Below are 27,993 nucleotides of genomic sequence, written 5' to 3'. Positions count from 1 at the left end.
CCCTACCCGTCGCAGGAAGAACCAGCCAACCCAGGTGGACATCAAAATAGTTTTATACAGATTATTGGATCTCAGTAATACAGGTAAAAAACAGAGGGCCCGGCTCTGGGCAGAGCCAGGCCTTGCCTCACGCCGCCCCATCCCGCTTCCAGGAAAAGGCGATTCAAATCCCTTTTAAAAATGTACATTTGAAGGCACAGTGCATGGACCAACAGGCTCCAGGGACCAGTGGGGGACCAGCTCCTCGGCAGAAGGGACCTGGGCCCTCCTGTGGGCGGACGGAGGGTGAGGGGCCTCCCCAAAATGGTGCCCAACAGCCCAGCGCTCTGCCCTGGCTGCAAGCAGGGAGCGAATGCCAGGCCTCCCACCTGGTCCTGCTGCCTAGAAAAGTCTCCCACCTTCACAGAACATCTCAAATACGCACCTACGCCAAGCGACACGCAAAACGCACTCTCGGGGAAAGGGCCAGTTCCTATGGAGACTTATTGCTAGTGGGACAAAGCAAGGCCAGCTCAGTGGGCTGCCAGAGCACAAAAAGCCCAAACTGAGCCCTAAGAGCCATTTGCAAACTCAATGTTAATATAAAACCCTGCTAAAGCCCTCAAAAGCAGGCAGAGATCAGGCAGGGTTAACACTGCTGTGAGCTGGTGTGCTGCAGCCCATCACACATGGCAACAGGTCACAGCCCAGGACCAAATCCCATCACCCTGCTTAGCACTAGGAGTCGGCAGAGATGTTCATGGCTCCTGCAGAAGAGGCAACAAAAGCAGCTCTTTCACATGACAGCAATGTGGGACAAGAGCATGGGGAATGCTCAGCCTCACCTCCCTGTTCCCAGCACACCTCCCCAGCCAGATCTTACCACATTTCTTGCAACAGAATTCCCCGTGGAACAGGGAAGAAGGTATACTGCTGTCTAAGGGTTATCTTTGTCCCTCCAGGTGGCTGCACAAAACCAGCCGAGACTATGAGCATGGCAGCACGGCCCCAGGCACGTGGTTCTGGAAGGGCATCTACCACATGCAGAGGTGGGGAACAGCTCAGGTGACAAGGCCCAACAGCCTTCAACAGGGAACCCACCGCACTGTTCTCCCAGAGGAGACCAGGTCAGAGCCCTGCAGAACAGACCCCATCATACATTTGGTGCAAACACCCTCCCATAGGCACCAGGTGCAAGTTTCACTAGTGGGCCTCCCAAGGCTGCTGGAGAACAGGTCAGCTTGGGGCAAACTACATGCCTAAGACGTTGCTGCACCAAGCTTCTGCACCCATGAATCAGTGCTCAGGTCAGTGGGGCAAGAATCAAAAGAAGAAAATGAGCAGCAAGAAAGTAAGTGCCTATTCTAACCCCAGCCTTCTGCCCAGAAAACACAGGAATGTCAGAGATGCATAAAGGCTTTGGAAATCAAACGTTTCATCCATTCTTCCCTCCTGGACATTGTTGCTATTCCCCACAAACCCCATGTGTCTTGGGGATGCATGCTGTGGTTCCCCTTTCCAACTTCCTGCCAAGTGCTATAAAACAGAATTCGGCTGCTTTTCCCTCCTCCTTCCGCACAGCTGTTCAAGCCCTTCCTCACACCTTGCACCCAGGCCCCCACAGCAGCAGACACAACCGCAGACACACAAGCCAGTGGAGCTCTTGCTACATCAGAGACACTGTAGCAGCAGAAAAGAGCCAAGCCAGCAGGCTAATTTGATGCCCGCCATCACCAGAGCTTGATGAGAGGGTGTTTCCAAAGTGCTCTGATCACTAAATGATATTTAGGTGGCCAGTGGCAAGTGGTGCAGCTTTCCTTCAAAATTTAAGATTGAAGCTGAGCCATGGATACTCCCATGACCTCTCCCTGCTGCTCCAGTAATGCTCAAATAGAAAGCAGTGGTCAGATTTCACCGTTTCCTCCTGAGCAGTGGTGGATTTGAGCAAAACTGATCAGGTGGAGGCAGTAGCTGATTGCTTTTCTACAGTACCCACCACAACCAGTTTATCCATTTGCTGTAAACAACCTTCAGTTGCTCTTTCAGACACTGTGCTGTTGTAATGCTAACACGAGACCCCAAAGGCCAAGTCTATTACACAAACAAAAAGCAACGAGGGGTGACGGGGATAAAGTTTCTTCCTTCCCCAGAAGTCAGGAACAGCAGTATCGCAGAGCTGGCAAGCAACTGAACTCGTCAGAGTTCACTGAAGCTCTGACATTTCCTCCTTTCTCCAGCTCATATCAAGAATGGATGTAATCTCCCCCGGCTTTCAAGATGCCAAGTCACCACCTGGAACTAGCAACACATTTGAGGTGCTCCACAACCACTGCAGAACACAGCAGGCCACAGCATCTCATGGTGGGGAAAAGCTCCAAGTGAGCAACTGAGAACAAAGGGCTTTTGGGGGGCTTTTTTGGTCTTTCTCCAAGGCCTGCTCTGCAGAACGCGGAGTCAAGTGAAGGATCTGGCTTCCCCCAAGTATAGAATGGAAAACATGAAATCCAAACAGGTAGAGAAACTGCTCTGGAGTGCTGTAACTACAGCTCCATGCCGGTCTTGGGGCACTTCCCCACCATCTGCTCGCTGTGTTGAGATGCTGGGGAAGTGCTAAGAACTCTGCTGGCCACCCTGTTAAGTTGCCTTTCAAACAACATCACATGAACCTCCAGATCATGACCCAAAAACGTAACAAGCCGTGCCCTTAGCCTGGAAGCAGCCTCCAACACCCACTGATTTGCATGGCCATAGGGACAGAGCAAATAGTAGGGGGAAGTTGCCACCCACACCTCTGGAGGACACATCCTGCAAGCTAATGTTTCAAAACTGAACCCCAGGGATTGCCCCCCACCACCGGGTCTGGTCCATGGGAACCTCCTTTCCTGCCCAGGAGGTGTCAGTGTTTGCTAGAGTACAATGTTTCTTCTTCAGTGTCTGTTTCGTCCTGAAATTCGTGGCTCAGGAGGGACTTCTTGGAACCAGTGGACATCATGCGGATTTCGTCCTCATAATCATCGTGGTGTTGCCGGAGGCGGTGGAAGCCATCCTTGTGTCTGTTGGACTTAATTGAGCAGACACACCAAATGATACAGGCGGTGAGGACCAGAGCAGACATACTTGCACCTGCCAGAGAGAAGGCATTAAAGTTAATGCCACGTTCCCCACCCTAGAGGTCCCTAGGCTTGCCACACTCCGTCTTCCCTTCTACAGTCACCACCACTTTCCTCACTTCACTGTGACCCTTCTCCTCCCTCCTAGACCACAGAAGACATGCCATGCAAGACAGCTGCTCCCAGAGCAGAACTGCACTAGCTTTACTTTCTGTGCTCACAATCTAGGATAGCATCAGTGAGCTCCCCTGCAGACCACTGGGTATAAACTCTAGCCTCCGCAGCAGCTGCCACCTCAACATCCAAAAAAAAAAAATTATCTTAATGTTTACCTGGTACCAAAGCACTCCAAACCTGGGGAAGAAGCAAGATATAGCTCCCAGCTCTACACATAAACAGGCTCTCCCCATTCCAGGTATCTCAAAGTCCATTCCAGACCCTTCAGAACCCTGCAACACACTCCACCTCCTCCGTCCCTCCCATCTTCTAGCCCAGCATCACCAGATCAAAGGGTTGCTGGACCAGTTTGCAAGGACAAGCATGCATTCAGAAGGGAAAGCAGGAGATGGCTTAAGTCTGCAGGCTTCCAGTTCAGTGAAGGGTCATTGTCAGCATGAACTGGTAGAAAAAGCAAAGCTCAAAGCTTTGATCAGAGGTGTCACTTTACCTGCAACAGTTACAACCAGCTCCCTTGGCAGACCAAATATCCTGTTTTCGGTGTCAAATACAATAAACACAGAGCTGGGTGCATCATGACGTACAAAGACCTGCAGAAAGACACGAGAGCTCAGACTGTCTCAAAGCTTGCACCTCTGTTAGGTGTCCAGACAAAAGAGATACTTGGCATCCACCTGGTCCTGACCTGGCCAGCAAAGACAAGTGCAATGAAAAGGAAAGCTGCTGCCCAAAACAACCCTGCTGTGCTGGGAAATTCTTCTCCATCCTATACCAAGGCAGAAAACAGCTACCCTGGGTGCACAACCAGCGGCTAAACACAGCCAGTTCTGCAGAGCCCAAACAGGGATGCCTTTATATGACAGGGAGTGGGGGAAACATCCCCAGTACAGGCATTCATGTACCTTGACATGTTTCTGCTGGTACCCGTCGGCCATCGCGTTGATGTTATGCAAACCTGGAGCCAAAAGCACATGGAAATAGCCGCCTTCTTTAGTATAGAGCCTCAAACCTTCATTAAGAACGATGGTAGCTTTAGAAATTGGCTTGCCACTCTTGTCTTGGACAAACCCATGGACTCCCTTATGAACCTAAAATAAAGCATTTGAAACACGCCACGTTGAGATCGGAGCATATGGCACATTTGTAACTGAAGTAGAATCTAATCTTCCCCTCAAGATGCAGCCCATTCTCCATCCCTGACACCCTAATAAGCAGAAGCACACAATACTGCAAGGACTGCTCAGCCCACAGGGAGGCAACGCAGCACAGATGTTTAACTCTCATAGCAACACATTTCCTGGTCACTTGCTGCCTCTGTTCAATCTATTCCTCACACAGCCTAAATTATGACTGTCTGTAATTACACAGCATCAACATAAACACAAAGACTCTCCATACTGTTTTCTTCCTCCCCACCTCCCCCCCCGGGCCCACCACCTTCATTCCTTGCCAGAATTTCCTCCCACAGACTGCGGCTCACCTCCACGAGCATGCTAAGGAGAGATTTCCTGTGGTCTGTCCACAGGCCAGGAAGCTGTCCCGCGCTCGGGAAGTAACAGCAGCCTGTATAAACAGTGATCTCAGGACAATGACCAAACATAACGCTGAAATCCTGCAAAAACCAAAACGACAGTTACAACAAGAGGCGGCATTTAAAAAGCTTTGCAAAGTGCAGCTGGTGGCAGGGAAGTTTTGCGCAGACATCAGAACAAATACGTTTTTTAATGCTTGTTTAGCAGAGATGGAAAGCCTTGTGCCATGATAGAGTACCTTCATACTTCCCAAGTGACTGTGCCATTCAGAGCCACGGATCACACCGCCAGGAATATTCTCATCTGCAAGAGCGAGAACACAGCTCTCAGACAGATCTGCTCCTAGCAGAGTCCAGCACAAGCTGACAGGGGGTTAAAAGATTCAGCCAAACATACCTGACTTATTTGGACAGCCTGGCTGGCCCAAATGCATCAGTGGATGGTTGTTTGCATACAAAGATGCCAAATGCTTCAGTGTTTCTTTGTTCTCCACTACAAAGAGAAAAGTGAGACTTTGAGAGTGCAACTCCTATTCACTGGAGGGCAGATTCCCACTCTGACCCTGTGATCCTGTATTAAATAGCGACACATTGTTTCAGGGCCATTCCAGATTTCCTCTAACACTGAGGGATGGTATCAAAAGCAGACTTTATACCAGCTTTGGCAAAAGAAAGATTGAAGTACTGTTGTAGGAACAGAAGTGGTAAATATTCTGATCCCTAGCTGAATCCTGTGAGGTTTTATAGCTTTACTTAGACTGTCAACTCCACAGTCCAAGAGCTGAAGACAGAAGGATGCTACAGACCACCACCAGCGCAAAAAGCTCTTCCACCATGCAGTCACATGAACTTCTGCGGAGACAGCCCAAGGGTAACTGTGCAGGCAAGGCTCTGGAGGAGTTAGTCATACCTGTCTGCCCTGGCTTATCATACGGGTAAGTGACCAGCAGAGATCCTCCATCCAGCGCAACAGAGAGACTGAAATCCCGCTTCAGTATCAAGTTCTCTACAATGGCTCTGGTCTCAGGCTCTCGTGTCCCTGAGTACCGAGAGTAATTGCCTGTAAATCAGAACAACAAATAGAAAAGGGAATTGACAATGGTTTCCTCTGCTGTTTGAGAGGCCAACAGTACATTTGTTTATGTCTGAAATTGTCTGCTGCATGTATTAGAAGTTATTTGTTAGACCTGAGCAGATGCACCTGACAGATAAAGCAAAGCATCTAGTTCACTCTACCCATGGAGGGGGAATTAATCTGCAAAGTTAAACAAACGTGACATGTCACTGTTTCCTTTTGTGACGCAGTAGGTATTTCATGTGTTTGCTCTCCTCAACATCACCAAACTGACATTTTCTTAAGGAAGCATTTGGGATGATCCCAGCCAAAGCCAGCCAGAGAGAACACTTCGTCACCAGGAAGGGTGGGCACAGCACTGGTAACAGTGCTAGGGATACAGCAGGCAGTTACACAGAAACCAGAAAAGCAGGGAAAAAAAAGGAGACTGCTTCTGGGGAGCATGAACAAAGAGCATTTTTGAGAAATCGGGGGTTGAAAGAAATGAATTAACAGGAAAAAATACACTAGGTGTTGTCAAACCTCGGGACTATTCCTAAAGAACTTTGCTTAGTCTTTTCCTTGCAAACAAGAGACTGCAAATTACCATCTCTAAGGGGGATCCAAGCTTTGAAAGCTTCCCAGTGTGCTGCCTGAGCTCCAGGACAGGAGTGCTGCTCTTTTTACAGGTAGACCTTGTAACCAAATGACTACACCCAACCCCAGAGCAGCTAACAGAAGACTTCTACAGCAGCCTGCATTTCTACAGGGACACTACACACCACTTGGCTTTAATTTGCTTTACTTGTGAAATCTGTGTCCAGGTCTCTGCCGTGAGCATTAGTCTGGCCTATCTTCGATGTGCAGCCTCTCTCCTGCGCTATCTCACGTCCATCTGGATTCAGGGAAGGCACAATCACAATCCGTGTTCGGTCAATCAGCTGAGCAAAAGGAGGAGAAACAGTACATAAAGTGCAATTAGTAGGGTTCATTCTCTGTACATCTCATTTGCCTGGACTTCATCCTAGGAACTGCCGTCAGAGGTTCCCACTCGCCCCGTGGCCCTCAGCACCTTCCATTATGTACAGGATCACTGCAAGCCACAAGTCAGTGTTAACAAGACAAGTCTCTCCCAGTCAGCGCCGTCTTCTCTCTCAGGATACAGCTGGAAAGCTTCAAGATGGTCCCTTGCATTGGCTCCTCACCTTTGTCACAGCAGCATTCTTCTTGTAGCTCATGCAAAGAAATTCTGCCAGTGCCAGCAGCAGCTCTGTACCAACAGGAGCGTTTCCATGAATACCAGCAACAAAGCGGATCTTTGGCTCCTCAGGCTCAGACTGGTTGGGCTTGTTGGAGATTTCAAGGGACCAGATCTGACGGAACTCGACACTCTGACCCAAACTGCCAAGAGATGAGAAACCAGAGTGTCAGCTCAGGAACAGAGCTGCGGCCCTAGCCTGGCCTTATGGAGAAATCCCAGTGTGGAAAGGAACTGCTGCCAACCTCCATGAGGAGGCTGCAAAGGCAAGTGACAAACAAAACAATCACATCACATGAGCAGATTTGCAGCAGCACTGAACACAAATCACTATGAACACCAGTCTGAACACAAGTAGCTGTGTAAGAATGTATCCAGGTGCAGGTGTTGGTTTTTTTGGGTTTTTTTCCCCCCTTCAGAGCAGCATACATCTGGACATCAAACTAATTTATGATGCAGAAGTTGTTGCTACAGTCATGCCATTAAGTCAGCCAAGTGAATGCAAGCAAAGCAGGGAACACAATCGGGGCTGATGCAACTGGAAGGACAATAGAGGCTACAGATCAGAAAAGTGGCCTTGGCACCAGTGGGGACAGCACATGAGCATGTTGTGCCTGGTAACAACAAGCAAATGAGGTCCTGGGACAAAGAGGTTTGTGCTTTCTAAAGCTGACAGAGGGTAAGCGCTACAGGTCACAAAGAAAAGCAGAGGACTGCAGCAGCTGGTCTCCTGCAGGAGGGCAGGGACCTTGGCTCAGGGCAAGCCAACTCAAACACATCATGCACCACTGAATTAAATCTGAAGGCAGACAATCTGAAAAGGCTGTCTGAGATTTGTGAGTCAAATTTTGATTATTTTTGCTGGGGACTCTTTCACATGGTGGATGTCAGAAAGGATTTGGAGAACGGAGGAAATAGAATGCATGAAACAGAGGTATTTGCAGAAGCCTGGGATATCAATGCTGGGAATACCACCAGTCCCAGGCACCCCTGGGGAACTGACAGCACCCCAGGTTTAATTCAATAAAATGATGTCTCATGAAAAAAGCACATGGATGCATCTGCGAGTGCCCACAGCCACCATGCCCTTCCCCATGTGGCTCCTTTGAACCCAGGGACCACAGGGAAGGGGAGGGACGAGCTCCCCATCTTTGCACTGCATTCATGGCTCATCATTTCACTACTTCCCTACCACAGGCTGCTACTCAGGGGGAAGCTGAGCACTGCTGCTTTGAGTTTTGACCTGGTGAGATTTATGATGTGTGGGAAGTTCAGATAGAGGCCTCGGAGGAACTCAGAGAGGTCCTTGTAAGGACGGTATCGGTAAGGAGAGACATCCCTTGATGAAGTAAGCAGGAGGCGCTCCAGGCCATTCTCAGCAGACAGATCTTTGATCAGGGTCTCAAACTCCTTCTCGTTGGGGTCACTGGTGTCTGGGGTGTTCAAAACCGGAACTTTCCCCTCCTCCACTTTGATGTCTGTCCGGGAAAGAGTGAAGTTGACCTGCACCCCACCTTTGCTGCCAACTTCCACTGTCTTAGTGACTGGATCATACCTGCCCAGGGAAGAGAAGGCACAAAGAAATGTCAGGCATTTGAGACCTCACACAAGCCAACCCCCTTCCTGACTAGGCACTCACATGGGACCGCTACTGCTCCCCTGCCAGAAGTGAGAAGCATACAAAGAGCAAGAACACTTCAAAGGGACATGGGAATGGCAGGAGGACAGGGAGCAGCTCAAGGCCTAACATGGCACTGAGCTGCTTTTGGCTCAGGTGTTGCAGGGTTATGTGGCAGGCTGGCAGGACAACAAGTCAGGCTGCTTTAACACAGGTTTTGGCAGCAGTTGAAGTGATGAAGTCATTTCTGTGGACAGCTGCTTGCAAGAGAATTTCCCCTAAAGATACTAAGTTATCAATTCCTCCTCCACACCACCTCCAAACAAGGCAAGATCTGGATTGCACTTTGACATCAGGATAGCACCACACTGCTACCCCTGCACAGGCCAGAGGGCAGGAGACACAGGCGTGCCTACAATGATGGCACTGCTCCTGACGGGGAAGTCAGTCATGCAGCTGTTTGCTCCTTGTGCCCCAGCTTGCTCACCCTCGGGCAGATGCTGTGATTTTGTACGTCCCCGGGACCAGGAGGCGCCAGTAGTCTCCATCTTTGTAGGTGGTCACCGGGTGGTCGATGTTGGCCACACTGATGGTGGCGTTGAGAATGCCCCTTCCATCCATAGCATCCAGCACAAACCCCCAGACACCGCGGTGAACCTGTGCACAGACACAGAGCCCTGCTGAGTGCCAGCCCTCACTCTGCCTCCCACATCCCACCAGCTCCCAGCCCAGGAGGTTCAGCATTCCCAGAGGAGCACCATGTTCCAAAACGGTTCAGGTTACACTCGCCAGCAGCCGGTGTGGACAAAGATCACCTGATGAGTAGAATGAACAATTGTTTGGCTCAGGGTGCCACCACAGCACTCTGCTCCACACCTTTGTTTACGTGCCCCAGGTGCGCAGCGCTACCACCAGCCCTGACTCAGATGGGAACAGCACCTAATGGCCACTCTAGCCTAGGGAAAACCAAGGTAGTGGTAAATAAAAAGCCCACATCTGCATCACCTGGCTCCTATTCCCATACAGATTTTTGTACGTTGAGAAAGAGGGGAGAGGAGGAGTGGAGACACATTCTGTTGGGGATGATTTCCATGGAAGAGGTACCCTGTCTGGCCAGCAAGCAGCACTCACTTCAGCCTGCAGCTTAGCCTGTTCATCCAGGCATGTCTAATGCAAACCCCGGAGGCAGCTCACACAATTGCTTCAGGTCAAAGTGTCTCACCTGTTTCATGAACTGGAGGAGAGATCGGCGATTCTGCTCCCAGTATTTTGGCAGCTCCTCTGCTTTTGGGTATTTCACACAGCCCAACTCAATGGTCACTTCAAAGCAGTTTGTATGTAAGTAATTCCAGTCTTGCATCCCACCTACAACAGGAATGTAAAAACAGTTTTGACAAAGTCTCCTGAAAGCAACTGTAACACAATTCAAAATAAATAAATAAATAAACCCCCAAAAACACCAAACAGCAGAGAAAGATGAAGTACAAACTACAGCACACCTTTTATAGTTGGGGGGGGGGGGGGGGGGGGGAGCTTTTACACAGGGCAAGAGATTCAAGCTTCAAAGGGATGCCAGAATAGCAGACAAATAACCATCCTTCTTGTAAATACCTTCCATGCTAATATCATGCTGTAAAATTTTATGAAACTATTTTGCTAATAGCCAGAAAAGCTACACTGTAAATTCCTTCCCCCAGGAATAACTTTATCCGAGTACATTATTTAAGAGGTTATAAAAGAAACCTGAGTCCCAGTAATCTGGGCTGACCAACACAGAGTTTGCAACTGATCAGACTAAACTCTAAGCCACACATGCATTAACCTGGAGGCAAAAGTTGTAAGAGATTTAAAGTCTACTTTACCTGGAACGTTGTACCACTGAGCCCCATTAGTGATGCCATGCGGGAAGTACTCCGTGGGGTACATATCCTTACAAGGGCTTCCCTGATACATCTTTGTGTTTTCCTGCAAAACAAGACACAACATGTGAAGCTGAGTCTGTACTCCACAGCCACCGGCACCGTCTAACATTAGTCACACACCTGGGGTTACCAAACACAGAGGTTCATGTAGACGTGTGTTTGCATGGCTGCAGCACAAACTGCATCCCAACCCAGACACCCTTGCTCTCCTCCAGCCCATGTACAGCATTTTCCACCGCCCTTCAGTGCACTGGCCCCCATGCCCACACAGAGCGCTCCTCCTCCTCCTCCAGGGCCCACAGACAGAACATGCTGGACATCCATCCACTCATGGAACCAGAGCATCCCACAGCACCAAACAGTAACGCCAGGCACCCACCGTACCCACACCCTCCCCTACCAGCTGCTCAGGAGGTTCCCAACAGCATCAGGAGTTAACCCAGCACGATGTGCCCATGTTCCTGTGAAGAGTTTTACCTTGGAGTAGGAAAGCGCCAGCTGCTGAAACACAGCATCATCTGGAGATTTACTGTATATGGCTATCCCTTGCTCATCATCATCAAAGGGGTAATTAACCACTAGAGAACCTGCAGGGGAAACAAGCTTTGACTCACACTCAGGCTTTCCATATGAGCCCTCAGCCTAATAGGGGAAATTTCTCTTTCGCTCCAGTAAGTGCCAAGTCTCCTGTTTCTCAAGACTTGGCATTAAACAAAGCATTAAAGCTCAGTGGACAGAAGAGACACAAAAAAGCACAGGAAGAGATAAAACCACACCCGGCTGGGAAGGTGAACCCAAGCCATGACACAAAGGTTCGGTTCTTCCATGCAGGAGGGATGAGCACAACCTCATAATAATCGCTTTCACAGAGGAGAACAAGCAAGGGGAGGAGTTTCCTAGAACACGCATGGTGCTCTTGGCCCAACTGCTGTAGTTTTCCAGCCTTCCGGAGTTTACTGCAAGCACTGACAGATGATAACGTCTTTGGCTTTTTGTAGCTTTCCCTAAGCAAGTTGTATTAATGGCACCGCGGAACCCCAGACACCGCCGTGGCTGCAGAGCTGCCAGCCCCCTCCTCCCCACACACAGTACTCCTGCGCTACAAAAGCGAGCAGGCTAGCAGAAAGCACCTGCAAGTTACCCCAGCTACAAGCCAGCAGACAAACTGTCTAGGGAATGAGCTGTAATACAGAGAGTTAATTTAGATCATGCCCAAAAGATAATTAAATTACAGCAAATTTCATAGTTCCACGATGCGACTCACGGCAGGGAGCCCTCAGGATTACAGCTTGTTCCCTTCACTTTATGAATACTGTGAAGCCTGTAACAGCCGCAGCACTATATCACATTCCCAGACCCAGCTGCTGAGCAACCACCGACAAGAAAGTCCATCCCCACCTTGCAGCAGGCAGCAGGTTAGCTACTCCCCACTTCAGAGAAGTGCCTGGGACCCTCCCAGCAGCCTCTTCAGCTCCCTACAAACATGCCTGGGGACATGGTTTTCACTCCCATTTCCAGCTTCTTATCCATCTTCCAGCAGCACAAAAAAGGGTTGATTTACTCTTTGCGTGTGTCCTTTGCAAACGGCCCTCCCCCTGTTGCAGGAACCCAGCTGCTGCTGCTTCCCAGCGAGGACGGGGCAGAGAGCTCTCTGCGAGAGCTGCTCGGTTCACACCTACAACACCGTGGAGATACCCCTGCCAGCGCCCATCCCCCGAACCTCAGTGCAGAGGAAGGAGCTCGGCTGGGCTGCCATACCTCCGTGCAGGTTTGCTGAGAGCACAAACGGGTAAGTCTTCAACCAGGTCATGACAGCAAGAGTTTCTGGCTGCGGTGGGTCTGCCACATGGAAGAACTGATCTGGAAAGTTCCGGTTCAGGTCGTAGTTGTTGCTGTTGTTTCTGCCAATGGTACCTCCTCTGTCTCCTGAAATTAAACACAAGCTCAAGCTTGCACACTATGCAAGTTTCCACTGAAGTGAGGGGATTTACTAAGCACCCTCTTACTACAGAGCTTACAACTATCCATCAAGGGAGGACAGCAGAGAGCACAGCAGCGCGGGGGTTTCCTACACCCCAGGGCGAGGGGACAGCCACACTCCCCTTCAGCGGGAGGTCTGCTCTGCACAGGGGCGTCCCGGGGGTCCCGGGGCCCTTCCAGTGGGTGTTCGCACAGGCTCCCCGGGCCAGTCAGACCACAGCAAGCAGAAAGGCAGCGAACTATGAACAATCCAAACAGCCGGATGTCAGGACCACAGAAACCTCAGAGCTCACCTTCCCAAACCAGACGGACAAGTTCTTTGTTAAATTCAAGCAGAGCTCTGCTCCCAGAAAATCATTCTGGACAGACTTTGTTCTGCCAGTCTGCAAGAACCACGCAGTTTTAAGGACTTCCCCAACGGAAGTTTTTGCCAATTTCAACATCACGATAAAAGTCTGTATTATCCTTGGACAAGTGCTCTGCAGACAGCCTGGCTCCCACATCACATGTTACTAAGAGCATGGACCAAAGCACAGCAAGCATGAGCTGTGTCAAAGGAATGCCTTTTTTTAAAAATAAGCCTTGGGATAGCCACAAACCATAAGGGGACCCAAAGAGGGGCAGCATACAGCACTGCTGAAGTGTAAGAGCTCTCTCCAACACCTTCAAGCATCAGTCAGCCACGCACATTCTGCAGTGCGAGGTCCTCCCACTCATCCCACAGCACACACCGAGTCCCTTCTCAGCTGACCTGTGCAGAAGGCACCTCTGCTGCAGCAAGGTTTCCAGATTTCTCACAGGTACCACGAACCCAAAGGCTCGTTCTCAGAGCTAAAACCCCATAGATATTTCAGCAGAATCAGCAATACCTTCCTGGGACTTCTCGTAGCCATCAGGGTTCATAGATGGCATGATGTGAATCCGTGTGCTCTGGACCAAATCAGTCACTTCAGGATCTATGCCAAAGTTCTTGCAGAGGTACTCAATGAGGTTCAGCAAAAGCTCTCGCCCCACAACTTCATTCCCATGCATGTTACCGATGTACTTGAACTCTGGCTCCCCTGCAGACACATGGCCACACCAAACAGACAATTATAATCATGACATTAAAGCTTGGAGACATCCCGCCACCCTGAGCATTGCTCTCACCAGCCTTTCTGCAGGGCCGGAGGACATATGCCTAAAATTTACCCTTCTGCTCCCACAACACCAAAAAGGACAAACATTGTTTCAGGGAAACCCCTTGGTCCTTCTGTCCCCAGAGCTCCATGACCAGTGTAGATGTCCCCAGCCACACGCTAGTGCCACTCACTGCACCTGGTTGCTTTAGAAAGGATACTTCAAGGGGCAGCTCAGCCTTTCTTCAGACATGTGCCAGGTCTACACTCCTTTCTGCTCTGCTCACCGTTTCCCAACACAAAGGGTCCGCCACTTACTTGCGTTTGTGCCTCACTGAAAAGGATTTTCCATTTACCTGGTTCATGGGTGCCAGGGTTGTCCGAGATCTCCATTACGTAGAGCTCCCGCAGCTCCACTGACTTGCCCACAGAGTAGAGTCGGGTTATGTTGGGGTACTCATTGGCGTGCCGCCGCAGGAAGATCTCCATGTCTGAGAAGTGATGGTGGCGAAAGTCCACAGGTTGGATGGGTTGATGGAAAGAGGTTGGGCTTGGGGCCTCTGCCTGCGCAGGGGTGGGGGTGACGGTAGGGCCGGGAGCAGGCGTCGCTGTGAACTGTGTGATGTTAAGAGCTGGTGGCATTACAGTTGGCTGCAAGGAGAAATCAATCTCTGTTGCAGCTCCCTCCTTCACTTCAATGTTCTCTCTGGTCACTGGCATGTAACTGGAAAAAAAACCCAGCTCATTTCAGCACAGAGGCTCTGCAGAACAGAGCCCTGCAGCCTTCCCACCACTGCAGCCTACTCCTCCCAGCCTGAGCTCACTGTGATGTTAATGATTACGTGAGAAATTCACCTGCAAACAAGCTCACAGGATTCATCCCACCAGCCTCAACTATGTGGCGGTCCTTGCTGTGCCACAGCAGCTCCTGTTTATGGGCTCACCGGGGAAGAAGCCCCAGGCAAACCACAGGGCTAAGCCTTGGGGCAAGCTACATGTTCACACCCAGACCCAAGACAACACCAACTCTTACTGGGATGATCCTACTCCGCTTTCTCCCTCTGCCCAGAAAGTAAGACACAAGTTGCTACAAGCAATTAAAAGTGACAGAAATGCTGTGCATCCAACAGCACCACACTGCAGTGGGGCATGGGGTGAACAAACACAGCTGCAGCTCTAAGCTGGAGTTCTTTACTGCTGCAGCTTCCAGCCAAGCCCCTTAAATACACAAGATGCTTTGGGGGCAGAAGTCAAGTGAAGGAACATGAGCAGCTGGCAGTGTAGAGGCAGACTGCCACAGAGACATTACCCCATTACAACCGCGGTCACATTGTAGGTCCCAGGCACAAGCAGTCGGTGGTAATCGCCAAATTTGCCCGCTGTGATGTTATGGGCAATACCGGCAACAACAATGGTCGCGTTCTCCAGGCCAGCCCTGGTGACTGCATCCCTGACAAAGCCTTTCACACCGATGTGGACCTGAGGAAAACAATACAAAAGCCTGGCTGAAGACAGGCAACACCAGGGGAAGCGCATCCTCAGCCAGCAGTACTTGCCGGCCCTTCCCTAGACACAGCAGAGCAGGCCTGGGATTCAGACCGTGCTTAGCCAGACGGCAAGGATGGGAATTCCAGCACATACTGGGAAGGCAGCAAGATCTAAGAATTGATTCCCCCTAACAAATCCTCTAATTCATTGACATGGGCACACGACAATTCCAAGATGGCAAGGTTACAAGGCATACTGAGGGACAAAATGCAACTGCCTCCTTTTCCAGCCTAAAATATCACATGCTCAACTCATAGATGGGCATCTGGAGAGATCCTGGCAGAGGACTCTACAAGCCAAGGTCTCAGCAATGTTGGTGCTTCTGAACATCACTGGATATTCATGGCACTGAGGCCATACAGGTACTCTGCATTACATAACAAGAACCGCACTGATCGACCTCTCTAAAACTGCACCCCACGAGGCCCCTCTCTGCTATCGTGGAGGATGTGGGAACAGTGGCAATACCACAGAGAGACACAGCAGCTTTGTAACCACCAACCTCTGCACAGCAACTGCAGCGCCGTGTTACCACATGCAGCAAACAAAACCACAGGAGCAACCAAGCACAGTGCGCTCAGCCCACCGTGGACACACAGGTTTCACAGCTGCTGCCCCTGTGCCCCAGCCCAGCCCACACTACCTTCTCAATGAAAGCAAGGAGAGAGTCCCGGTTGTTTTCCCACTCCTGCTGAAGCTCGGAGGTCGGCGGATATTTGCAGCAGGACAGCTCCAATGTGATCTCAAAGCAGTTGGCCCACACATAGTTGTAATCCTGCATCCCACCTGAGAAAACAAGGCAGAGACATGTCCCAGGAGCAATGCACAGACATCCTGCCATGGGATACACATTTTGCCTTGTCCTTCAGCCCCCCCCGCCGGCATCTCATCACGATGCTGCCCTAGTTCCAGAGTGAATGAGCCAAGGAGAAAAGTCAGAGCAGATCACCGTGACAGCCTGTACTGGGGAAGACTGAGCCGTCTCTCCCAGTAACCAGCACGCCGGGCCATTCACATCAGCCACAGACAGTTTGAAGATGACAGTCCCTTTGGTCTCACCACTCAATCAGCTCTTGGAAATTCATACAGGTTCATTTTACTGCAAAGACATCTTCCAGACATTACAAATCCAATACGCCAAGGCAGGCATACCGCAGTTGGTGTATGACTGCTGCCGAGTCCCTCGCTGTGCATTCCAAGCTACCTTTGGATCTGGGGGGTCTTCCTGCAAGAGATGTTGCTGCACCCAAAGTGAGCTGCAGGTCTCTGACACAAAGGAGCACACCAGACCATCAACCCAGGAGGCGGCAGATCAAATCGGCATGCCGAAGTCCGTTTCAATGACCACACAGCTGTTCTCCCAAAAACCTCTTAGCAAAACTCTAGATGAGATGATAGCAAAATTTCTCCTTCTCTGCCTCCTCAGCTGCTCTTTTCCTCCAATTCCTTATCTGAAGGTCTCCATTTATTTGATATTTAGAGCAGCCCTAGCACAAACCCTGATAAGGTCTGACACAGTGACAGCACGCAGTGAACTGCAGCAAGTCACCTTCAGAAAACTCTCCTCTTGACTTGGGAGGGCAGTGATGCCTCCCGCACTGCCAACAACTCCTGCGACCCCGCAGCAGCCAGGTCCCACAAAAGGAGACCAGGACGCAGACTTGTCCACCTAAGAAACTCCAACTGGGAAACTTCTTTTCCCTGAGACCTGCAGCCAAGTATCCAGCCTCCTCCCACATCTCCTCCTTAAGGCAGCAGTCTCAATCAGTTGAAGGATGTTGCAGCACCTAGGGACAGCATGCTAGCTTAGCGTTAAACCAGCCAAATCTCCGTGAGCACCAGAAAGCAGGAATGCAGAGCTGTTTCCCAGCATTAAGCTTATCTTGCTACTCTTGCCCTTCAGAGAAGCCACAGGCACTGCTACGAATCAAAAGGGTCACCTTGTTCCAGCAAATGTCCTGATCCCGTTTGCTGAAGTTCACCTTCAACCCTCAGCAAGCAAACCTGTTTCTCAAACAAGAATGAATCCTGTACCATTACATCCTGTACCTGTACCAATCCTCCATCCTGTAGGACTGGAGGTCTACAGATATCAATACTCATGATCTGAAGCTCGGACCTCAGCATGCTGCTTGAAAACTGCAAATGTTCAGCCCTCTAAACATACACGGGAGCTTTCAATAGTAAAAAGGACATTCCAAAGCCACCACAAGTCTGCAAAACAGGTTTCAGAGTCACCCTGCCAAATCCCGTCACATGACTGTAGCCAGATGTCATGGCCACATGAGAGGATCGTTACCACCACCACCAAATCCAGCAGTTGTGTCAGTATGGAAAACATGCCACACTAAGTTTTAAGTGCACACTGTCGATATCCTGTGGGTTACACAGCCTCCCTCAGTTACAATCCAGGCCTTGGCCACCACTTCCTAGACGGCTCCATCCCAACCCACACAGCAGTGCCTGCGACCACTCAGCCCAGAGACCTCTGCACACCGACCAAACAACTCCCACCGGCACCAGCTGGACACGGGGGCCCAGGCAATGGGTCTCTTCTGCATGAGTTGAGGAAGCCAAAGTGGCTCTCAGAAGCCCACCTGTGATGGAACAGCTACACATTTGCTCCACAGGAGGCAGATGGAAACTTCAGGAGGAAGGAAAGCAGGAGACAGCCTATGGCACGTGTCACGGCACCAGCCTGCGTGACCCCAGCAGGCAAGCCTGTAAGGAATACATACTTTGTACTGCCATCCTTTGCTTTGCCCACCAAAGTGCTACATTAGTGCTATGCTAATAAACCTCACTTGCTTTATCCGAGCAGTTTCCTAATCATTCACAAGCTCCTTTGCAAGCAAGGGACCCTCCGAGGTGCTGGCCAATTAACCAGCCAGAAAGAATCAATACCACGACGCAAATGCACTACCTGGCATTTGCAGAGGCTGTGTTAACGCACAGGCAGGAAAAGCTAACAGCAGCACTTTACCAAGCAGAGAAGACTTATAATAACCATGATGGCTGTAAGCATTCACTGTCCCAGAAGGTCAGGGACCGCTGCTCTGAATTCAATAGCCCCACTGCACTTGGGTAAAGCAGGGATGGGCCGACAGCATAAGGTAGGATTTAGAAGAACAAGACCCCTGGGAAGATGTGCAGGATGGTACCACAACAAAGATGTCCCAGTTCCTCTCATTTCTTCTGGGAGCCTGCTGCTAAGAGAACACAAAGCTTTTACTGTAACAAATCAAATGTCACTTGCAGCCAGGAGAGCATTGCAGCTTGTGCATGGGCTGAAATCAAACCAGGAAAGCGACTTCTCTGTCCAGCAAAAGCGGCCAAAAAGTGTTTGAAGATTTTAAAACTCTCCAACTCAGCTCAAGACATTAGAGGAACAAGGCCTGCAAATCTGATACATACCCAGTTCTATTCAGCTCCTGTTACCAGGCTTAGAAAAGTAACCCACAGCGGGCTGCTCTCTCGCCAGTAAACACCACGCAGAGTGAAACAATTTGCCAGCCTATAACCATCTGTTCATAGCAGGACGCTAATGCATTTGAAAACATCCATACGTAAACCAGAGCCATTATGAAGCATATTTAGTGCTTCATCTGCCATTCAAGCAAATTTAGGACAGATGCTCACCCATAATAGAGCAGCAACGGACTAAATTAGAGCTTGCTACATCAATTTCAGTAAAACTGTCTCTTTGAGAAAGTAGTCCACTGCATGCTTGAGAATTTGGATTGTATCCGTTGCACATATTTGGCCTTCACACAGCCCCGCTGCAGAGCAGGACAGTTATTTTTGCAGCATATGGAATTACGTATTTTTCCATATACCATCTGCACAGCATCTCCTGGATACACAGAAGATCCGGAGGTGTAGAGAGAGACCTGTACAGAGCCCACCATCAGCAGAGCACTACATTCAAGCCACAGAGTGGAAAAAGCATGCCCAAGGCAGAGGGCTGTCAGACTACAGTGCTTCTACTCTACCTACCTGTTTAAGTAATATCTGAGATAAATGCCGGAATAAATCAAGCATTTTTTAATCATAGGGTGTCTTTTAGCCCACACTGCATAAAGCTGGAGCCTCCCAATCAGGCATCATACTACCAGTGAGGAGAGCAAAGCAAAACTGAGCTGCTTACAATTGCAGCAAGTCAGTCCCTGGCTGGCCGTAGGTCACAAAAATGCTCAGAACAAACCTCTCTCCTGCTCTGTCCCACTCCTTGAGCATCAGGACTGCACTTCAGGCAAGGATTCCAGACCTCTTGCGGCACAAGTGCTGCAGAGTTCACGCTGACAAGCGTGCCTCTGCTCCCTGCCAAGCTCAAACCAGGCAGGCGAGCAGCAGAATGCAGCTTTCCAGAGTCAAGCCTTGGGATCCAGATACCATAAATACAACACGTGCCAGGAGAAGCTTTCCAGGCCAGCCAGGAAGGACTCTATTTTCAAACTGCACTATGCAGAAACCTCTCTAATTCCAGCTCTTGCTGCAGCAGACATTAGGAGATAAGACCCTGCAGGTAAGTTAAAGCAGAGAAACAGTTGTGTCTGCTCTGCAGAGAGAGCAGATGGCACAAAGCAAGCTAGAGACATGATTAAATATGTGGCACAAGTCACTCCATGGACAGAACTGCTTGTCTTGTAGCACAAGATTGGGTGAGCACCAAACAGGCAGGGGAATGTTTTGGTCCATTAGTCTGCAATCATTAGAACTCAGAGGAGGTGAGGTTTGAGCCTTCAACTCCAGCAGCTGCATTACACAGCCCCGAGCAGCACAGCCCCGGGCTCTCTCCAAGAGGAGGGCATTCTTCCCGAGAGCTGAGCACCGCCCTGCAGTTCACATTAGATGTGAGAAGAGGCATCACAGACCCCCGAACCGCCAGGCCAATGCTTTTCTTGAGAAGAAAGCAAAAAATTGCAATAAGAATTTTATGAAAACACTTACAAACACATAAGGGCAACTAATTTGTGTTTATCTCAGGAAAACATGGCTGAAAACTTCTACCAGAGCTCACACTGTGCAACTCCTGCCATGCCCAGGAAACAGAGGCCACCAGAGCGATGCCACAAGCACCCACTGTTCTCAGCGCTCAGCTGCTCCGTGTTTGATGCCACTAGAAGCTGTTCAGAAGCTCAGTGTGGCTAGTAACCACAGTCAAAACAACCCAGTAAGCACACACGTAACCTAAATCCACTTTTCAATCTGAGAAATGCCTTCTGGTCGATACCAGAAAGGCCTCAAACACTTGGGCATCAGAGAGTCAAACTAGCAAGGAAAATCGCTTTTAGTAGGGGACTGCAAATAACAACAAGACCTTCCAAGGCTGCCCACAAAGCATCCTACTGAACGTTACACTCAATTCAGTTTCTCAGCTGGGCTCTTTACAAAATAAAGGCAAGCATATCCATCCCACAGATAAGAAGACTTAAGCGGTTTCTTAACAGCTTTCCAAGCATCACCTGGACCATATACTAGCTCAGACTTGCATGGATTTTCCTAATCTGGACCAGCCACTTGGTAGTTAAAACCCCCAACGGTTAAAAAGGAAGGAATAGCCGTGTAGGACAGAGATAGCCTCTAGAAACCGTCCCAGTCACAGACGTGCTTATCTGTAGCAGCTGGAATGCAGAAGCCAAATTCAGCTGTCTGGCGGCGAGCCATCTTTCTCTGTGCACACTTGACCTTAACAATTACTCCAACGGTTTGTACTTGCCACCTCAGTTTGACACACGTAAGAGGTTGTTTGCAAACGCTAATGAAAGTTAATGGGGTCTGGCACCAACATAAACCTGAACTGGTAACTCTGGGACAATGAATCCTGTGGCAGTTTGCTTTCCAGCATGTTTGATTTCACATGATAAAATGTGGCAGGAAAATTTCCACCTGTTGAGACATTATGTTCTCATTTCTTTGTTTTTCCTGGCTTAGGTTCACGTGGAGCCTACAGTCTCTCCTGGCACAACCTGACCCGCATGCCCTGCACTGTTCACAGAACCGTGTGCTCTGGTTGTCCCCAGAGCTCAGCCTGGCCCAGGGAGCTCCCACGGGGTACCGGGATTTCCCCAGCCTCATTTTACTGCACATTTAAATTCTGCAATCACTGGGAAAGGCCTGCTGGTCGGAGTACAAGCCTCAGCAGTCCCTGGCATAGAGCTGAGCGAGTCAGATGACTTAATACAGCCACCGTGGTAGTTTTGCCACTTCTGTCACACTGCGTACAACTAACTCCCCTTTGCCTGCTCTTCATCCACTACTAAAAATAAATGTTAAAACCTAAAACCCCAAAGGGAGACAGTAAATTCACACAACATCAAATTACATGTGTCCTGGCCTCTGTAGCATCGCTCAGCTCACCCACGTCCCCGTCCTGTCCCCCCCCGCCGGATCTCCGCTCTCATGGGTTACGCTTTACGCAGGCTGCTCGGGCAGTGCTCCAAGGGCTGCCATCACCCTCCACGGGCGCACCTGCAACAGCAGCCAGGCGTGAGTTACTGCTTAGGGGAGAGATCACCCAGGTGCCCAGCAGCTCCTGTCTGCTCAGCAATGCTCCATCCTACGAGTTAGCATCGTCCTACGAGTTAGCATTGTCGCACCCTCCCTACAACCTCTGCCCGTGAACTGCCTACAGCCATCAGCACTGAGCCCGAGATGGTGGCCTGGCAGAGCAAAAGGGCTTATTTCTGCAAAGGCTGGATGCTATTGGGTGTAATATAAATCACAGCAGTGACAGCACAGAGCAAAGTGGTCTCCAGTTCACACCTCACCATCTCCTGTGAAAGGGAAGCAGGGGAAACCTCTGCTCTGCTCACTGGCAAGGCAAAGGCACAAAAGGCACAAAGCCACAGCACAAGCCAGGCTTCTTGCACCCCAGCGGGAGGATGAAGAAGTTAACCCCACAGTAAAAAATCCTGCTTGCTGGGGGCAGGGGACACATGCCTCAAGCTCTGGAACCACCCTCCCTTCAGAGCACACCCACCTCACCTCATTACAAGGGCAGAAGAAACCTTAGAGCAGCAGCTAACAAACCTCCTGACTGAGATGTTTGCCGATAAAGATCGTCACCGGAACAAGGCAGCGCAGATCATCCAGGATATCCTGTTCCCTCATAAACAAATTCACCAGATTACACAAACCTTCCTCCTGCTGGATGTTTCACAGCAGCAGAGCAAACCCTGAGCCAGCAAACACCAGGGCCGGTGTGCTCAACAGGGTGGAGGGAAGGAGACAGCTGCTAGACAAAGAAATAAAACTGCATCTTATCTGAGCCAAACATCTTATTTGACCAGGGAAATCCTAGGCAATGATTCAGCCACCACTGACATCAAGACTTCCTCTTCCAGCACAGAGGGGATACATTCAGGTCCAATAACAGATCCCCCTTCCTCCCTCCCAGGAGAGGCGGATGCAAGGTTAACACAGGACTCTGCTCTGAAGCCCGTATTTTGGAAAGACGGCATCTTACCAGAATTTGCTGAGCTGTAAGCTCTGAAGGATAAACAACATTTGATGTCACTGCACGCTCAGCACTCCTGCCATCACCCCTCTGCCCTAGCACGAGGGAAAGCCCAGCAGTCTGGGCACAAAGCAATGCAACTTCTTTGGATCATTTATGCAAGGGGTTTTTTGTGTCCTCACCGCAGAAGCTTCTGCATCATCTGGCGAGGCCATGATTGTACAACATCCGCTGAGGGGGCACGGCCATGGCAGAAGTTTTTCTAATGACACGGCCAAGATTTCTCTTCCCACCAGCCCATGGAGCCTTTTCCATGAGAGCATCTCATCCCATAAATTATTGTTTAAATCCCATCTTCAGCAAAACTGACACACAGAGAGCAGCCTACTGCGCGGCTGAGCCAGGCCAGCCACCTCCACGCAAGCAGAGTGGCAGCACCAGGGGGTAAATGACTTAGATCAGTGCAGCTGCCTAACGGAGAGATCAGGAGCTCACCTAGAAGCCCCAGCAGACCAAATTTCGGATCCCTTCCAGATCCCACTGCACTGGTGGACAAGAACAAGATGTGCAGGTTGTCACCTTCTGCACAGGTCTAACAGCAGAGCAGTTCATAGAACAGCTACCTACCCCACTTCCAGCGAGAACAGCTAGGTTAGCTCAAACCCACATTTAAGGTTTTACATCGTTTTACAGGAGGCTGTTCTATAATCATTTGCAAATTTACAAGTTTGGAGGTTAAAAAAACCTCACAAAATACCGGCATTGGTTTAATACCTTTAACAGTAGTTTCCTCTTTCCTAAATCAAAATGTAGTAACCATCTAGAGACCTAATGACAGTTAATTTGGCAAACGAAGCCTCCCACATGCAGGATAACTCTCCAGCACCTAACACAGTCAGGAAGAACTCTCCAGTTTGCTGTGATCTCTTCCCTATGAACATCTCCCAAGCTGTGATTCACCAAACGCTTACTGGTGCGCCCATGATGCCACCTCCCTTTATTTCAAGCTGCTAGAACACATTTGAAGCTAAAAATATCACTTCATCCACCGTCCTCTCTTCTGTGATAATCACCACTGGTTCGGATGTCAGTTCTCAGTAGGAGCAAGAAACTATTTCTGTAAAACACTCTCTTAGGCAAGCTAGCAGAGCTCAAGCATTCCCCAGCACAGCTTACCTTCTACATCGTACCACTGGGCACCATTTGTGATGCCATCTTGGAAGGTTTCTCCCTCCTCGCCAGGGCAATTGGGTTTGCCAGTTCTCATTATGGGGTGATGCGATGCATAAGCTTTTGCCAAATATTTGAACACTTCGTCATCAGCTGATTTACTGTAGACTCCTGTGGGCTTATGTGTGGGAGAGTCATCATAGGGATAGCTTGCAACCACTGAGCCACCATGGAGATTGCCAGAGAGCAGAAACCTGAGGTTGGGAAGGAGAAGAAGAAAAAAAAATAAAAAGTCATATTGGAACAATTTCAACAGGAAGGTAGCTACAGCTGCCCAACCAGTTATTCTGCTGCCTTCCCATCCAAACAAGACTCCAAACTCTACGTGGGATCAAGGCAAAATGTACCCACTGGACAAGCTGCCCACCAGTAACACCCACTTTGGAAGAGGAAGCGACTGGACCCTGCTCCACCAGCCCTGCACAGGGAGAACGCCTGAGGAGCTGCAGCCACACCAAGGCTACGTTACAGATACACACTTGTCCAACACCAAGCTGGCTACAGTTGGACTAAAAGGTACACTGTGCTGGGAGACGTATCCCCTTGTACTGAAGGCAGCCTGCAACACAGTGAGCAGGATTGTCAGAGGGCCTGAACAGCATCCCAGGGGGAGCATGGTGTGGAATTCAGCAGATTTTTGCAATAAACCAACTCTCAGGACGGGTTTATTAACTCCCCAAACTGACATCTGGCATTACTGGAGACGAAACAAGTTTGTCACTGCAGCCTAAGACAGAGCCCTCAAACTCTGGGACAGACAAGCAGTGCCCCTGTGCATGAAGTGATGTACACAGCTCTTCATCAAGCTTTGAGCAACACCTGGTACGTACAACAGAACCAACTCACACAAATAACATCTGGATGTGACAGAGCTGTTAAAATCCCAAGTCAGAAAATAAAGCATGGTATGTCCTAGATCACACTTTTAATTTGATCCCAGGCAGCACAAACATTTCAACAAATCCCAAAGGTAATTGTCTCTGCTCTTCCTCTTTCCACCCAATACAGCACTGAGGGATAAAGAGCTCTCCTTCTCATTCGGCTAAAATGGACTTAGTTTCTGAGCAGAGGTAACGTGACCAATACCTTTGCCTTGCTTAAAACAGCACACACGCATTGCATTACACCCACTATCTCTTTTTTTAATCAGTTCTGTTTACCCAATCATTTCTCTATCAGTGGTTATGTTAGTCTAACAATTGTACCAGCATTAACTGGTGCTGCCAGGCAGAGGGATTCACAAAGCTCTGCGTTCTTCCTGTTTCACCCTGGCTTACTTACATGCCAATCCCAACTCAACCACTTACAAAAAATAAAAAGCCCAAGGTATTTTCAAAATGGTATTAAGATCGTGCACGAGTTTCCCTAGCAACTAATTTTTAGTTGAGCCAAATCTGGAGGGATTTTAGTGCAAACTGCTGCATCAGAGCTGTCCTAAAGGATCTTTAGGACAAGCAATTACTGGTGCCACTCATTAAATTCCTCTAGAGCAACAATCCCCGTGGGCACTGCCATCCACCAAGCTTTCATATAGTTTATGCAAGCAAATTTTGTTGCCTGAAACTGAGCAAACATTATACAATGCTCAACATTGCATGTGTCGGTTGGACCCAACCAACAGCCTCACAGTGCAACCGCAGCCATCAGCCATCCCTTCTCCCTTTATCCCGGTTTTGGGAAGAGGATTGCCAGCTGTTTCAGCGTGTTGCTCGTATCCAACCAGGCTTCACATTCTGGCTTTCCCTGCAGAACTTCCCACGGCTGGTTGCGCTGACCTTTGCGGTTTGGACTTTCCACATTTCTCTAAAGAAGAGCACACAGCAAATGGCGAGACAGCACCTAGCCTGGCCACCGCACCTCCCGGGGCCACCCCGGGGCCCAGCCCGGAGCTGGGCTTCAAGGGTGCCACCGGCCCGACCCCAGGCCCGGTGGCTCCCTGCCACCCAGCCCCCCGGCAGGCGAGCACCCAGTGCGGGTGCTGAGGGCTCAGCGTTAAGGAAGGCAGGGGGCACAGGGGGCCGCAGGAGCAGGGCCTCTGGGAGCACTGCTGCACAGGGCATTACTGCCAAATCCAGGGAATTTTCCATGAAACACAAAGACGGGGGGATGCACCGTGGGACACAGCTCTCCCTTAACGTATCTGCGCACAGGCCAGCTGTACACCTGCACCCCAGTATTTCAAGCACCCCACAGCTCACGGTAAAGCACCACCAGCCCCAACAGCAGCACCCGCAGAGAAGCTCAAGCCGAAGTGACGAGTTTGCAGCCGCAGGCTCCTGGAGAAGGGACACAGGGGGCTGGGAACGCGGGGCTGTGCCCACCGGGGGTGGTGGCAGGTGCACCCCAAAGCGCAGCCCCGGACCCGCTGGGCACACGGCTCAGCACCGGCGCGGCGGGCAGGACCGACCCCCGTAAAACGGCCAGCGTGGCGCAGGAGCCAGGCTGGGGGGACGCAGGTAGGGAAATGGGCTCCTCCTTCTGTCCCCCAGCCCTGGCAGGCAGCGCTGGGAGAGTAGGGCGAGACCCCGGGAGTGGGGCCGGGGGGGACCCCAGCGGGGGGAGCGGGGCCGGGGGGGGGACCCCTCCCGGAGGGGAGCGGGGACCCCCCCGGGGGGAGCGGGGCCGGCCGCACTCACCTGTTGCGGCGCATCCAAGCGATGAGCGCTCGCACCTCGGGCACCGGCTCCAGGTCGGGCTCGGCGGCCCCGAACTGGTCGGGGAAGCTGCGGTTGAGGTCGCGGCCGCGGCTGTTCTCCCGGCCGCCCCCCGCGCCGCCGCCGCCGCAGTCGCCCTCGCGGGCGCGCTCGAAGCCATCGGGGTTGAGGCTGGGCAGCAGGTAGAGGTCGGTGCCATTGAGCAGGCGGCCGATGCGGACGTCGCCGGCGGCCCAGCCCCGCACCAGCTCCTGGGCCAGGCGCAGCAGCAGCGGCCGCGCCAGCGGCTCGTCCCCGTGCATGTTGCCCACCAGCTTCACCTGCGGCCGGCCGGGCAGGGCCGCGCCGCCGGGCTCCTCGCCGGGCCGCTCCGGGCCCAGCCCCGCCGTCAGGCGCAGCACCCACAGCGGCCGCCCCTCCACCGACTCGCCGATGCTGAAGAGCCGCGCCAGGCCCGGGGGGGCCGCGGCCGCCAGCGCCCGCAGCGCCTCGCCCAGCTCGGCCGAGTGCAGGTACCGCAACGCCTCACCAGGCGCCGCCGCCTCCGCCTTCTTGATGTGTGCGGCGCGGGCCGGGCCCCGCAGCAGCGCGCACAACAACAGCAACAGCAGCCGCAGCGCCCGGCCGAGCCCCCGCGCCACGCTCGCCATGGCCCCGCGCCGCCGGCCTCGCCGCTCCGCCAGCCGCCGGGCAACGGGAGGCGGTGCGGCCTGGCCCCGCCCACGGGCGGGCGCTCCTGCCGCCACCCGCCAATCAGCGACGGCCGAGAGGGGAGGCGCCGGTAGGGCGAGGCGGCGAGGGGCCAATGACAGGCGGCGGGGAACGGCGCGTCACAGAGGGGTGGGGCGGCGGGGAGCACCGCGGCGCCCCCTGCTGGCCTTACCGCACCGCGGCTCCGCGCCGTCCCCGGCCCGGCCCGGCCGCCGCGGGGAGGGACGCGCCGGGCGCGGGGCCGGGCGGGCAGCGGCGCCGCCCGAAGCGGTGACTGCCACCTCCCGGGAGAAAGCGGCCGCGCTCGGCGCCTCCCCGCCCGCAGGGGCTGCCGGAGCCCGGCGGCGGCGCTGTCCGGTGCCGCGGGCGCCAATAAGCCAGGCGCGCCCAGCGCGCAGTGGGGCAGGCGGCAGCGCACCGCGGGGTGACCCGACACGCCGCTGCAGGGCAGCACCGCCGGCAGAGAAAGCACAGCCGCGGCTCCCGGGGCCGCAGTGCCGCTGCGGGGGGCTGCCGGCTCGGGCCGCACCGCCGGGGACCGGCCACATGCCGACGGGCGGGGCGGGGCTGTAGCGCGGCCCCGCGGGGCTCCTCCGCTGGGACCCGTGCCAGCGCCTTGCTGGAGGCCGGTGGGTGCTGACCCG

General features: G+C 51.8%; 1 protein-coding gene across 1 annotated transcript; it reads right to left on the bottom strand.

Annotated features, from left to right (window-relative positions):
* Positions 1-35: 35 nt before the first annotated feature.
* On the bottom strand, positions 36-27,339 carry CPD (carboxypeptidase D). Its single transcript, XM_055796195.1, has 21 exons — positions 26,621-27,339; positions 23,931-24,178; positions 15,939-16,081; positions 15,057-15,226; positions 14,104-14,471; positions 13,499-13,690; positions 12,408-12,575; positions 11,127-11,236; positions 10,590-10,692; positions 9,950-10,092; positions 9,215-9,384; positions 8,353-8,664; positions 7,057-7,252; positions 6,657-6,792; positions 5,708-5,857; positions 5,195-5,290; positions 5,037-5,101; positions 4,747-4,878; positions 4,169-4,354; positions 3,757-3,856; positions 36-3,102 (listed from the first exon to the last, which is right to left on the bottom strand). Exons 1-21 carry the CDS (start codon positions 27,286-27,288, stop codon positions 2,876-2,878), a joined length of 4,083 nt encoding a protein of 1,360 aa, XP_055652170.1. The 5' UTR covers positions 27,289-27,339; the 3' UTR covers positions 36-2,875.
* Between the last annotated feature and the right edge of the window lie 654 nt (positions 27,340-27,993).

Source organism: Falco peregrinus, chromosome 2, assembly GCF_023634155.1.
Source record: "Falco peregrinus isolate bFalPer1 chromosome 2, bFalPer1.pri, whole genome shotgun sequence".
NCBI classification, from domain to species: domain Eukaryota; kingdom Metazoa; phylum Chordata; class Aves; order Falconiformes; family Falconidae; genus Falco; species Falco peregrinus.
The sequence above is the reverse complement of the archived record's forward strand: the minus strand, read 5'-3'. Positions and strand labels throughout refer to the sequence as shown.

Coding starts and splice junctions, on each gene's coding strand:
- CPD (XM_055796195.1), bottom strand. CDS start 27,288: ATGGCGAGCGTGGCGCGGGGGCTCGGCCGGGCGCTGCGGCTGCTGTTG. Junction 24,179..26,620: donor GCTTGGATGCGCCGCAACAG/GTGAGTGCGGCC, acceptor TCCCAACCTCAG/GTTTCTGCTCTCTGGCAATC. Junction 9,385..9,949: donor TCCTCCAGTTCATGAAACAG/GTGAGACACTTT, acceptor GTCTGTGCACAG/GTTCACCGCGGTGTCTGGGG.